We start from the raw sequence: 14,284 nt of genomic DNA, 5'->3' as shown, positions 1-14,284 counted from the left end.
CGGGTAGCTCTCAAGGCTGTTCAGACTAGCTGTGGCTTTGAAAGCAGAGTAAAGAGAGGCTAGTCCCAAGGCTACAGGTTTCTCATCCCCTTCTGGCTTTGTTTCTAGAGTAACCAAGTTGCCTACACTCAGGCATAATCAGCAAGGATGCTGGAGGACCAGCATGAACGAGGCCACTACCTGGGCCAGCTCGGTGACTGTGTCAGCATCCACTGTTGACATGTCCACGTAGCACTTCCCAGGGCGGATCCCTTGCAGCACACCACTGGGGCCCAGCACCAGCTGTAGGGACACAAGGGAGAAGCAATAGCCCAGGCTCCCAGCCAGACACCCAGGGGCCCCTGAGACCTAAGGTCAGAATCTTGTTGCTTTCTTGGCTCATTTCTTGATTAGGAGCTAAATATAAAGGCTGAAAGGGGATAGCAAGTAAATAAGCTTAAGAGAATAATACCTCTAGCATGTTCCCATTTATCTTTGAAAAAAAGAAGTGTGCTTCTTTTTACTAAAACCTCAGTATTTTCTTAGGCTTCTTTAGATTTACTTGGATCAAATCAGTTGCCAGTTTAACAAGATGACTATTGTACCTGAACTTTTAAAAGATACAAATATAGCCATAGCTCAACCTAGGATCTTCACACATGAACCAAGTAAGAGTACACAGGGATGGTCAGCATAGATCTCAGGGGGTTTGTTTTCATTCTTTATTCTGAATTAAAGGACATCTGTATTTAATTCATGCAAATACCTTTCACAATGGGGGATGGCCCAGATGGGAAATACAACATGCTATAGACACTCACTCATGGTCAGGGGACAAGGGGGGAGGCCAGCCAGCTTTCCCGGCCACAATCTGAGACACTGAGGGGAGGGAGGGGATCCTTACGTCCTTGGCTGCCTTTGGATCTGACACGCAGGCAAAGGTGATGTCACAAGTTGAAACGACTTCAGCGGGGGTTCTTCCTAGGCGGGCCCCCTCCTGGATGAACAAATCACACTGCAAAAGTCACAGATCCTAATGTGAGCTGTAGGCAGTGCACAACAAACATACCAGCCAGGCCAGAGATACCCTGCACAGTCCTCCTGGCTGGCCTCTCAAGGCCAGAGGCTGAGGCTAGGAGCCAGGACACCAGAGCTGGTGGTCCGACTTTCTGAGGGAAGTGAATGGGGCTCCTTAAGGACCGTCTTGTGTTTTTTCATACCTGGTGCCTAGAATGATGTTCTACTTCACAGTAAACACAAAACAAGTGTCTGCTGAAGGTTTCTTGTTTAAAGAACAGGATGTAAACAGTATGTGTTCACAGCCCTCTGTGCTCTCTTGGCTGTGGCAAAACCTGCCCAGTGTTCTGGGCTATCTACACTGTGCTGGGGAAGCGGGGCTGGGGCTGGGAAGCTGGCATTCCTTACCAGCATGGTTCTGGGGGTCTAAAAGCATTAAATTTTCTTCGAGAATTAAAATTACCCAGAACATCTCATAACAAAACATTAATATTTCAGTATAATTCCTTTTCCAGGGTGTTTAAAAAAGTAATTAAAATAATGTGAACCTACTATTTTGTATCTGACTTTGGTATTGTGTGATTTACATTCACCCATACAGTAGTCTTTCATAAATATTGTTTATAATGTTTGTGTTTAATATAGTACTTATAATATTTATAATATTCCATTGATATACACCTGAATTTACCTAATGGCTCTCTTGCAGTTAGATATCTATTTGCTTTTAATTATAAATGACTCCAACAAATAACTTCACATATAGTACTTTTATGTATTAAATTTAGGTCTCTGAAAGTAGAATAAAACAGTTTCCAAACAGTTTTAAAGTTCTTTTTTTTTAAAGATTTTATTTATCTATTCATGAGACACACACACACACACACACACACAGAAGCAGAGACATAGGCAGAAGGAGAAGCAGGCTCCCTGCAGGGACTCGATCCTGAGACCCCAGGATCACACCCTGAGCCAAAGGCAGAAGCTCAACCACTGAGCTACTGAGGCATCCCTAGTTTTAAAGTTCTAAATAAATGTAGACAGATAGCTTTCCAATGGAGCTGCATTAATTTATAATGATCATCATCAGCAAGGCCTCAAATCACCAGCACTGAGTATATCATTTAAAAACAAGTAAGCACCCATAAAAAACATAAAAATTTTGTCCTACTTGATGATTTAACCAGCCAAAACCAACATCATCTTATTTGATGTATTTTGATTACTCTTGATTACTGAATCTATTAAATGTAGTACCTTTGCTTATTATTTTTTTATAACCTTGGAATTATCAATGTGTTTAATAAAATCAATATATCATCCTTTCCCTATTACATGTGCCATAAGCACTTACAGTTTTGTACCTTTCAATCTATGGGAATTTATTTTAGTAGGTGGTAGGAAGTGAGATCAGTATTTCCTTGAATTTCTTTTTTTTGAAAAGATTTATTTATTTATGATAGAGAGAGAGAGAGAGAGAGAGAGAGAGAGAGAGGCAGAGACACAGGAGGAGGGAGAATCAGGCTCCATGCCGGGAGCCTGACGTGGGACTTGATCCTGGGACTCCAGGATCGCGCCCTGGGCTAAAGGCAGGCGCTAAACCGCTGAGCCACCCAGGGATCCCCGATTGATTGATTGATTAATTGATTTCCTTCCTTCCTTGAATTTCTAATCAGTTGTCCTAAATATAACTTACTGATCTTTCTCCTATCTCACTGATTTGCAGGGAGCCACCTCTATCAGAGGAAGTCCTAGTTGTCCAGTCTACTCAATGGGTGTGAGCCTTTATCATAGTCCATGTGCACCTTAGCCTTTTAGGTTTTAAACTTTGCTTGGGAGAGATCTCATTACTTTTTTTTTTTTTTTTTTTTTTGAAAAAGTGCAAATGGGTTTCCCATTTACTATTCCAGAAGAACCAGGGAATAATTTTCTACTGAGATTCTCTAAAAAAATTACATGGGGATTGTCAAAGAATTACATGTTTGTTTTTTTCCTTGAGAGAGTGCCAGAGTGAATGAGTGGAAGGGGGTGGTTCGCAGAGGGAGAGGGAGAGAGAATCTTAAGCAACGTCTATGTTCAGCATGGAGCCTGACGTGGTGCTTAATCTCATGACCATGAGATCATGACCTGAGCCAAAACCAATAAACAGATGCTTTATTGATGGAGCCACCCAGGCACCCATTACATGGCTTTTTAAAGATGACATTTACTAAATGTGCTAATAAGCACAGTGCCAAGTACATCACCTCATTTAATCTTTTGCTTTTTTTTTTTTTTTTTTTAAAGATTTGAGAGAGCGAGCGAACAAGCATGAGCAGTAGGGGCAGAGGGAGAGGGAGAGAGTGTCCTAAGCAGACTCCATGTTGAGCACAGAGACGTGGGGCTTGATCCCAGGATTCTGAGATCATGACCTGAACTGAAACCAAGAGTTGCCGCTTAACCGACTGTGCCACCCACATGCCTCTAAACTCTTTGTTTTTGCTGTCATCATTTTACAGATGAGAACTCTTGAGGCTTAGGAAGGTAAACAGTCTTGCTGGAGAGGGTGAGCAAGACAGCTGTGACTTGGATTTAGGTCTGATTCCAAACCCAGGTTTATAATTGCTTTGTTCTGCTTTCCCATAAATTAATTTGGAAAGAATGGCCATGTTTATATAACATATAGGATTTCCAATCAAGATACAGAGGCACTTCTATCAAAGGGGAATATACTTATAAGGGAAACCTGACTCTCCCAGCTTCTGCAACTGTACATGTCTGTATTTCCTGGTTACTGTGCCTTGAATCACAACCTATCCTGCTGATGGGACCGGAGATCTCACTCCTGCCTTAGGTACTCAATGCTCAGGAGCTGAAGCCCAAGCCCTTTAGCATAGTCTTCAGTGCCCTTTCCCCATCAACCAATTCCCTGTTATTACTCTTAAACAGACCTTTGTTTCACTAGGATGAAATTTTTTTTTTTTTTTATCTTGCCAAGACATTTCTGTTAATTCAAACCCATGAGCCCTGCCACCTCCTTCAGCAACCACTCTCCTTTCAGCTGTACCTAGCTGCACAAGGGGTGCTCACCTAGTCACTTCATAAGCACATGCTCAGCCATGCCTGCCCCCCAACAGGCTGGTCCTTCCTTAATCTCTTCCTGTGCTCCTGGTGAGTATAGAGCTTTAGTTTCTTGTACTCAGACTGCTGTGCTTCACCTTTTCTGTGATGGGAACTTGATGGGAGGAGCCATGGCCTCTCTCCCTTACAAGGTGCACGTTAGGACTTGGAGTTCCATTTCAGGGCATGCACAGACCCTTGAAGTGGTGGACCACCACATTATGTTAAGAACTTCAAAGTAAAAAAATAAATAAATAAAGTAAGGAAGAAAAAAGAATTTCTTTCTTTCTTTTTTTTTTTTTTTTTTGAAAAAAGAATTTCTAAGCCTGTCCTGAACACTCTGGTTGCTAGTAGCCACGGGGGACTATTTACATTTCAGTGAAATAAAATTAAGAAGTCAATTCTTCAGTTATACTAGTCATGATTCAAGTGCTGAGGACCACATGTGGCTAGTGGCTACACCCTGGACAGTGCAGATGCTGGACATCACCATCACTGTGGAATGCTCTACTGCAATCTCAATGACAGGATACACTGCAGCCATTAAAAAGGGAGAAGCAAATCTATCTCTACACACTGTTGATGAAATACTAATATACACACACATATACTTGCATACACCAGGAAAAAAAGGAGGATAAAAACACCCAATGTAAGTTATCTCAGTTAATGGCAGGGAAAGAGGAATTTTCACTTCATTTTGTATGTTTTTAAATGTTTATTTTTTTATAACAACATTCTACGCTTAGAGACTCTTAACTATAGAGAACAAACTAAGAATTGATGGAGGAAAATGGGCAGGGGTTGGGCTAAATGGGTGATGTGTATTAAGGAGGACTCTTGTGTTGAGCATTGGGTAATATATATAAATGATGAATCGCTAAATTCTACATCTGAAACCAATTTTGCCACCTATGTTAACTAAGCTAGAATTTAAATAAAAAGTTGAAATACAAAAACAAAAAACAAACATCCTGGGGCACCTGGGTGGCTCAGTTGATTAAGCATTTGCCTTCAGCTTAGGTCATGATCCCAGGGTCCTGGGACTGAGTCCCATATCGGGCTCCCTGCTCTGAGGGGAGCCTGCTTCTCCCTCCTTTCTGCCACTTCCCCTGCTTGTGCTCTGTCAAATAAGTAAATAAAATCTTAGAAACATAAAACATCCTAAGCTTATATACCTATACCTTTACCTGCCTGAACTAAGAACTTGGCTTCCTAGTCTATGCATGCAGAACACTGAGCAGAAACAACAGGAAGATTACTATCCTTAAGTCACTCCAACTCCAAGGTTAAGGCTCCGTCCCACCCTGCCTGACAAGCACCACCATGAATGCTTACTTTTTCTGCAGTCCGGTTCCAGACAGTCACTGTGTGACCCATTTTTAGTAAGTTGGAGACGATGCCACTTCCCATGAGGCCAAGGCCCAAAAATCCTATCCTGAAAAAGAGAGATACTGATGGGTTCAGGGTGGGGGCCTCATCCACCAGAAACTCCAGTCAGCAGCTGAAAGTACCACTGCAGAGCCAGCAGCAGTGTGTGCACATCGTGCCTTTTCTCATTATGCCACTGGTTAGAAATGTCCCTCAGTTTAAAGGGCTTTTCTAAACCTTTGCCTGCTACAGAAAGCAGTGTGCCGCATATGGTTTAGGGTAAGTTTTCCAACTTGTTCCCTTATTGCTTTGATTGAGCGTCTGAGCCTATAATTCCATTACAGCAAGAGAGGAGGCATTTGTCTTTGGCTCCTGCAGCAGTTTCCTGATCAGTTGCCCCAAATGCCAAGCTTTCAGATGCCACTTTAAAGCACATCAGAATCCATGACAAGTAACTGAAGCAATGTGTTCAGAGCCAGCCAACTTCTCCAGCTGTAGAAATCAGGATCACAGTCTACAGTCTTCATTCTTCCCAGCTCTACACCTGATACTACCTTTGTGTTCTTCCTGTTGTCAGCAGAGATGGGCCTTGACCCTCTTCAAAGCCTGGAGTCATCTTCTCCTGCCTTCTCCTGAACCTCTGTCACTGCTCTCCACTGGCCTGTCTGCTGTTCTCCACCATGCCCTTCTAACTGTAGGCCGCTTCTCATCTTTGGAGACTAGAGTTCAGGGTTCTGAACTCAGGGTCCAGGACACGTGTTCTGTTTACCTTCACTTCCTGTAGCCTGCTTCTTCCCGCAATGCTGAGAGTTTGGGGGCTGATGGCTACTACTGCTATTTCTATATGCTTTTACAGATGATTTTATCTTGCCCAAAGGTCTTTTTTGGTTCCTGCACTCCGCTTCTTTCATGTGATATAGCTAACCAATGCCTCTTCCTTCATTTCTTATTATGTGGTGTCCTGGTTTTCGGCTTGGGTTTCTCTCAGCTCCAGATCCTCTCTGCGGCTTGTCCACCTTCACCTCACCTGAGTTACCCTTTTCGTATTCTCTGGTCTCTTGGGGTCATATTCATAGCCACCTGTGCAAACTGGCTCTCATACTGAAAAGATCACCCTCTTCTCTGCTGGAATATGAACTCTCACATGCTCTCTGTCCCAGCCTGAATCCAATGATGAAAATAGAACCCACCACCTTCCTCACCAAATGGCACCCTCATCTACTTAAGTTTCCGGCCAAAGCTCAGAACCCAGGAGCTTTGTCACTCACAGCTATCTGGGTAGTTTAACTTTTTCCTACGACTCGAATCATGGCAGATTACTTCTTCTCTTTTCTTGGTGCTCCAGGATACCAAGCAGGCCATACAGCTGCTTCATTTTATAGTTGGCTTCACATTCGTATCATAAAAGGACTTGACTAACGGGGTAACAAAGGTCTTAGGTGAGAGAAATGGACTCTGCCTTCAGCCGCATCCTTGTCTTTGTTAAAAATCAACACAATCTTTCTTAAATCAGTGGGTGACATTCATCTCCTCTTTCATTAGCATATAACATGCCTCTGCCTTCTCCACTCTATCCAGGGCTATTCGCCCAAAGTAACTAGATTAGGGATTTCATCAGCAGAAAATATGAACAAAGTAAAAGACATACTGTTCTTATTCTGAGAAAGAACCATTCGGGAGATACGCATAGAAAATTCAGACCTGGCCACCTTACTCAGAGTGTTCCTTGTTAAAACTTTCAGATATAGGACTGCAAATACTGACAGTGTAAGGGCAGGGGTGTGCACGGGCACAAGCTAAGCTTTGGGGACCACAGTCAAGGCTCAATCACCTGCCTGGGCTGGGCAGAGAGCTGCTGGCAGGTACGTGGGCAGGACTGGGTGGCCACAGCAGGGAGAGCCAGGGAAGGCAGGATGATGGTGATTCACCTCTCACCCGCCGCCGTCTGCTCCCACCACAGCCAGTCTCAGGGTTTTCATCACTGTTCTCCTAAGCCAGTGGTTCCCAAAGTGTGGTCTCTTGACTGGCAGCAGCAGCACATCCAAGAAGGTGTTCAAGATACAAACTCTCAGGCTCTACCTGAGACCTACTAAGAAATTCCAGGGGATGGAGCCTAGCAGTCGGTGCCTTCCAGGTGATCTCGAGGGAAGGGAGAGCCTGAGAACCACCAAACTCAGTGTTCTCCTGCTCAAAGACTCACCAATGAGCTTTGAAGGCAACCCCACCAGGTACTTATAGGACCTCGGTCTACTGTAGGTCAAATTACTCTCAGGCAATTCATTAAAAATTACAACTTTCCCTCTTTCTTTCCATTCAGTCCCAGCAATGGCTGGGATACAACTCTTAAAGAGACCCCTTGGGGTTAGCCCCTATTCCCTAACAGAACTAGAGCCACAAGAAGCCTTTTTATCAAAGGTCCTACTTTTTGTCTGTGGGTGTGATGCTGCCATTCACGGCCGTGCTGTCTGCTGCCTGGATGGAGGTGGACCCAGTTTCCTAGGGAAAGGAAGCACAACTCATCAGGTCAGTCTGCCCATGGCAAGGGCCCCAGTGGAAAAGAAAAAACAGGGAAGCATGGAACCTACGTACCTCTTCACATATTTTCAACTTCTTTGTGATTGCCTGGTAACAGACAGCTGGCTAATAAAGGAGAAAAAAGACCATTTATTAAACTGAACACTTAACTAGTCTCTGTTAGAATTTCCCTAAGAGATCAGGCCTAAAGTGTGGCATTAACATTGAAAACCTATTTGCCATTTGACTTTATTCAACTCCAGATGACACATCAGAAATGTAACACACACTACCTCTCAAGTATCTATGCAACTCTGCAAGATTCTTTTGCCAATGATGATATTAAGGATCAGATTCCTGTGAAGTCATACCCTCAGAATTAAAAAGCTAGTCAGTGCAAGCAGGATTGGAACCCAGGTCTGTTCAACTTCAAAGCTACAGGCTATCAGGTCCTATCAAGGTTCAGCCTAACTTAGGGCCTTGTAGATACTCTGGGAAGCTTTCCCTTCACACCGTGATGGTTTATAGATACTGTTTGTACTACAAGCCTGAGAATATATCTCACCAAACAGCATGGGCTACCTCACAAGTGCCAATAGCTCACAAGGTCTGGCTTCTCTGCCCTGGACTCTTAAGGCAACTACAAATATCTCAACTACACAGCTGCTGAATCTTATATACTTTCTTTGGTTCACTTTTAACCTTAATAACACCTGATTCATGAGAGGGTCTCCATGTGACTTTTTATCTAGTTGCTCTGGGCAGTGGTAGAGGTAAAGCCTAAGTTTTCAGACCCGTAGGTTAAGGTTCCATGGAGCCACCTTCTTCCCTCAGGCCAGCCCCTGACGAAGGACCAAGAATGTCAAAGACCAACTCACCTTCTCAGTTTGGCTGAGCAGGAAATGATGGAAATGAGGATCTGCATCTTTCACAGGCTGAAACCAGAAAATGATTCAGTAAAATAACCTATCTTCCACCAGAGGTCACCTTGCCTGATAACTGCACTCTCTGGCTGAAACACCCCTGGCAGCTGGTCTTGACTATACAAATGCCTGGAAGCACTTTCCCATCAATAGTGCAAGCCTTTTATAAACAACCCCTGCTCCAGCTACAAAGAAGCTGTTTACAGGTGGAAAAGAGGAGACAATTCTTTCAGGTGGGCATGTAAATTATTCCACTAACACTTCACGAAAATATTTAAGAGGCATAACAGTATTTTAAAAATACAGCATTTACCAATCCCTTTGGATAACCAGCAGATGAAGCCAAATCAATCCTCAGGACTCTCCTAATTTTAGGATTTTAGCCTACTGTGTCTGGTAGCAGACCTTTGAGTGTCTTGTCTCATGAAGGATTGCCATAAACAGAAACACAGGGCAACGAGTGCAGGACTTTCAAGGGCTTTCACAATTAGGTCCAGCAGGGGACGGGGGTATCTGATCCAAGGATGAAATCACGTGGGGTACAGAGTTACATGTGTAAACAGTGAAAGCTGTCTCTATAGCATTAAGTGAAAAAAATGTGTGGGTCAATCCCACATTTGTGAAAACCAACCCTATTCCCAACAGTAGAAACCCCATGTGGGTATATAATTCTTTATCATAAATGATGGTTGAGTGGGGGTGAGGGGATGTATCAAAGCATCTGGAAGAAGTTACATTGAACTTGACAGTGAGCACCCGAGGGTGGAGACTTGCACTTCTCCCCCTAACATCTCAGTACTGTCTTGCAATTTATAAATGGGGAAAGGAAAAGCCTCACACAGGCCAGGAAACCAGCTTGGAGGCTGGGCTTGTCCTGGCCTGTGGGAGAGCTTGTTACCTCGCTCACAGTCGGCTGCCATTTAAACGCGGCCATCGGTCCAGCCATCACCCCCTTCACGGTACTAGACTCAGGGATGGTGAGATCCTACAGAGGGAAAGGCAGATTGTCAGGACACTGAGGGCAGCTCAGTAGCAGATGTCTTCCTGCACCACATCGGGGAGCACCTCTTCACTGCTTTGCTTCCTTCAGTTACATTCTACCTTAAACAAAACCCCTAGCAACTCCACAGTCTCAGAATCAGTCCCCAGGCACAGTTCTGACTGTTCATCGGGGAAAACCAGGCAAATTCTCATCAATAGGGAGCAAGCCTTTCTTCTCTGTTCTTGAAATAACAAATTGTCTTCTTGTGCCCAAGTTTCGCAAGGACCAATGTCTCTGGAAAGTCCAACTATGGTATGCAGCATTGTCAGCTAGTCAAAAAAAAAAAAAAAATTTCTTATGGCCATAAGCGAACATTAAGAAAACAGTACTGGCTTCAGAGGGAATCTCAAAAAAACAAACAAACAAAAAACAAAATAAAACAAAGCAAAACAAAAACTAAGAAAGCCACATGGTGCCAATGCGGAAATGTGCCAAACGTTTTAGCTACCAGGTGACAAAGCCAGACTTCGAACCCAGGGTGGCTGGGAGCCAAGAGCCCCTTTCTCTCCCCAGGCTGATGCCAGGACAGGACTCAGTGGAATGGGGTGCGCTTCCTAACCAACAGCCTGGTCCACACCCATCCTGGGCAGGGAGCTGCTTCAACTTTACACTTGCTGTGTTCTGGTCACCTCCACCAAGTTTACCTCTTACTTCCTTTCCACATGTGTGATCTTCCAGCCATGGTGGCCCTCCAGACATTTCTACTTGGATATTTAAAGGGAATCCTGACACGCCCCACTGAACTCTGGATCTCCCTGCCCAAATGGCTCCTTCCACGGTCTTTGAAGTCTTAGAAAAGCAGCTCAGTTCTACGGGGCTGAGATCTTTGTGGTCCTTCTTGATTTTACCATCCTCTTATCTGTTAACAGTGATTATGGTTTTACAACTGGGGATCTGCAACCCCTTCTTGCCACCCCATTGCTAACATCCAAGCTCCTGCCATCAGCTATCACTTGGACTACAGCAAAAGGGATCCTCCTGCTTCCGTTCTGGAACCCTGCAGTCTATAGACTGTACACAGCAGCCAGAGTGAAGTATGCCACTTCTCTGCCTAAAACTGGTTTCCTGTCTCACACAGTCAGGCTAAAGGCTTTATTATTATAGCCTACACGGCACTACAAGTTCTACAACTCCTACTCCACAATAATCTCCAAATTCATGTCCTATTATATTTTCTCCTCTGTCACCAGTCTCCAACTTGCCAGCACCCCCATGGCCCTCCATCCATTCCCCAAACACACCAAACCTATCCCTGCCTCAGTGCCTTTGCACTACTGGGAATGCTCTTCCAACAGTTACCTACTTGGTTCACATGCTCACTTCAGCATGGCTCGTATGCAGAAATGTCACCTTATCTGGTGCTTTCCCTGACCCATTAGAACATGATGCTGATGCTATTATAAGTAAGTTCTATGAAAGCAAGACCCTTGACAATTTTGTTTATTCCATATTCCATGCTCGGAGCCATGCCTGGTGCAGATTATTAGGTGTTCACTATTTACTAAATAAGTGAACACGAGAAGGCCCTCTCTATCATGCTGCTTTATCTCTAGACATCTGGCTTATGATGGAGCTGCTCAATCAACATTTTCTGAATAAAGAGCTCTGGGGAAACAGAGGCCTAGTGCAGTTCTGTCCCAAAGAATGTCCTGCCAAAATGGACATGTTTTGTATCTGTCCCCTGCAGCTGGGGCAGCATAGCTCTAGTGACCTGCTTAAGGCCCCAGGACAGAAACAGAGTGAGATGGAAAGCACTGAGTTTCCATCCGGCACTGACAAAAGGCTTTGACTCCCACCTCACCTCATCACTCTCTGTACCACCAGCCATAGGACTGATGGCTCTGTTCTGTCAGGGTGGTGTGTGCCTAGAGCTGTAGTTTTTCTCAGCCCAGGACTTGGAAATGAGAGCCCCTGAGAGAGGATGAGAGCACAGCTCTCACACTGGAGTTGAGCCATGAACCCAGCCTTTCTCTGTACCCATGAAACTAACGTCTCTGCGTCAAAAGGTCAGCCTTTTCCATTAATCCTCACGGGACAGGGGATTGTGGCTCAGAATGGCAATCATCCAGGATTCTGCTCAGTTATCAGCCTAGGCTACTGCTGTTTCAGAAAGAAGCTTGACAGCCAAACAACAATTACTGCAGCAACACTTTTTAGACCATAGGACCTATTAGATCAGAAGATGCACAAAATTCCAAGCCCAGATTCCCTACATCTCTGAATATACTTAATAAAGACCAACTGTTTGAGCTGAAATGGCTGTGTCCACCCTGTACCACTGGCCACACTCCTTCCTCTCCAGGTGACAAATCCTTCACTAGAGACTGGGTCAAGCAAGGAGACTAGAAAGGACCCTGCTAAAGTAAACAGCAAGTAGAGGTCTTGGCTAGGGACCTAACTCCAAGAATAGCAGCAGAAATGTTACTATCCCCTGATTAATAATTCAGACTCAAGGGCAAACTGCTTTTCCCTGGGAGCCTTTGAGAAGAGTCCCTGCAGTAAGCCTGGTGGTGGCCTCAGGTTACACTAAAACCACTACGCTCTCACTGCACAACAGGCTACTGCCAGACACTGACAAATGTAAAGCCATTCATCAAATGTGTAGTGCAAGGCACACCATTCTTGGTGCTTTGCTCTTGTTACTCATTTAATTCTCACAACAAACCTGAGAGACAGGTATCACTATTATTCCCAATGATCAGATGAGGAAACCAAGGCAAAGGTAGTTGGCCAAGATCACATAGCTGCAGCAAGTTAGGGAGTCACAGTTCAGACTCAGACCTCCTCCTCATCTCTCCTGTACACTTTACTTTTTCCAAAAAGATGTCATTTCTCTGCAGGGCCAGCAAAGGAGTTGGTGAGATCCATGGCTTTAGAAAACAGAAAATAGGAATTTGGAGAGCAGTATAAAACCCAACAGCTCAGATGCCTCTGGATCCCCAGGAAATCAATTCAATTTGATCTAATTATTATTATTATTATTTTTTTAATTTGATCTAATTAGATCACACCCCCTGAGAAGTTCTTCCTGCATCATGGCTGGCTGTTTTCTCCACCTTCTCTACCTCTGGCTGGCAGTTCTCTGTGCTTACTGTCAGCCAGGGCTGTCTTGACCACCAGTCACTCTCTCTACTCTGTCTCAGGTCATTGGACGGTGAGAAGGACCTTCCCTAACACAGTGGTCACAGAGTGGCAGCCCACACACTAAATCTAGCCCAGAGATGTTCCTCTGGACATAAAAGTATTTTAAAATTTTAAATTAGCTTGTAAGGTTTAAGACTGGAACGTTTCACATAAAACTCTGTATTTCTAGCTTTTCTTGAGAAAAACCAATCGGGCAAAAGTTGACTGGAATCCCATAGACAGAGTATGACCTCACCAGAGTGCCAGCTGCTGCCATACCTAATGCTCTCAGCGCAGAGGTAGGTCAGGGCTGTGGACCCTCTGCCAGCTCCCCTTGCTGCCATGACCTGTCTGGTCTCCCTGGTGTCTGAATTTGCAGGCCTTAATCTGATGAGGTCTAGTGTTTCATCATGGCCTTATCACCAACTGTTTCTGACAGCTATCTGGCTCCCGACCCCTTGACTGTGTTCTAACAATCCTCTTCTGTGTTGGGACAGACTACCTCCTCCACCTCGAATTCTCTATCCTTGGTTTTTGAGACTTAACCCAAATCTTTTCAGGAAGGTGAAAGGTACATGATTTCCACTTTATTTCACTGTGATGACTTCTTCCAACTCTGACCTGTGGACGTTCTCCCTGCAAAGCAGACTCCTGCCCTTCACTCTGTTCCCTCCTTACTTTCTCTCAGGACCAATCCCACTGGGCCACACAGTTAGATTTTGTACATATTCTCCAACATACTTTCTACTTATTTGCTCTCACATCTACATCCCACCCTGACATTAGTTCAAGGCCCCCTATCGTCTCATCATCATCACAAATTCATCACACTCAAAATACAATTAGTTCTCTTACTCTGTAAGCCAATCCTACCCGATTTATGCTTTTGTGAAAGGCATTACCATTTCCCAGGCAAAAATCTGAAATCCTCTCCCTCCCCCTTTCCTCTGTCACCAATTGCTAAATATTATGAGCCCTTCCTCTGCAGTGCCTCTCGGGCAATTCCTTTCAGTATTTGCTATCAGAATAGCTCTTTATAAATGCAAATCTGGCTGGTTTCTGACCAGCTTTAGCCTTTCTTCTCTGCCCTCGCCATTGCTAACATACAGATTAGAGCACACTGTCACCCTGACACCCAGTTCCAACGTGATCGTGGACCCCTATTGACTCCATGACAATAAATACTGCTTTAGTAGATCTCGAGGCCCTCCACAAT

General features: G+C 44.4%; 1 protein-coding gene across 6 annotated transcripts in view; it reads right to left on the bottom strand.

Moving 5' to 3' along the window:
* The window catches only part of GLYR1 (glyoxylate reductase 1 homolog), a 35,830-nt gene that overhangs the window by 7,648 nt on the left and 13,898 nt on the right, over positions 1-14,284 (bottom strand). For 2 of the 6 annotated variants that reach the window (XM_049110938.1, XM_049110935.1), the window contains 7 exons: positions 9,802-9,888; positions 8,859-8,915; positions 8,056-8,106; positions 7,889-7,962; positions 5,434-5,533; positions 884-976; positions 181-282 (listed from right to left, as the gene is read on the bottom strand). In XM_049110938.1, the coding sequence (XP_048966895.1) occupies positions 181-282; positions 884-976; positions 5,434-5,533; positions 7,889-7,962; positions 8,056-8,106; positions 8,859-8,915; positions 9,802-9,888 (564 nt within the window). Of the gene's footprint in view, positions 1-180; positions 283-883; positions 995-5,433; positions 5,534-7,888; positions 7,963-8,055; positions 8,107-8,858; positions 8,916-9,801; positions 9,889-14,284 lie in introns of all 6 variants that reach the window. The other 4 variants (XM_049110937.1, XM_049110933.1, XM_049110936.1 and 1 more) reach the window with 3 other exon arrangements.

This window comes from Canis lupus, chromosome 6 (assembly GCF_003254725.2).
Source record: "Canis lupus dingo isolate Sandy chromosome 6, ASM325472v2, whole genome shotgun sequence".
NCBI lineage: Eukaryota > Metazoa > Chordata > Mammalia > Carnivora > Canidae > Canis > Canis lupus.
This window is presented reverse-complemented; position numbering and strand designations above follow the sequence as displayed.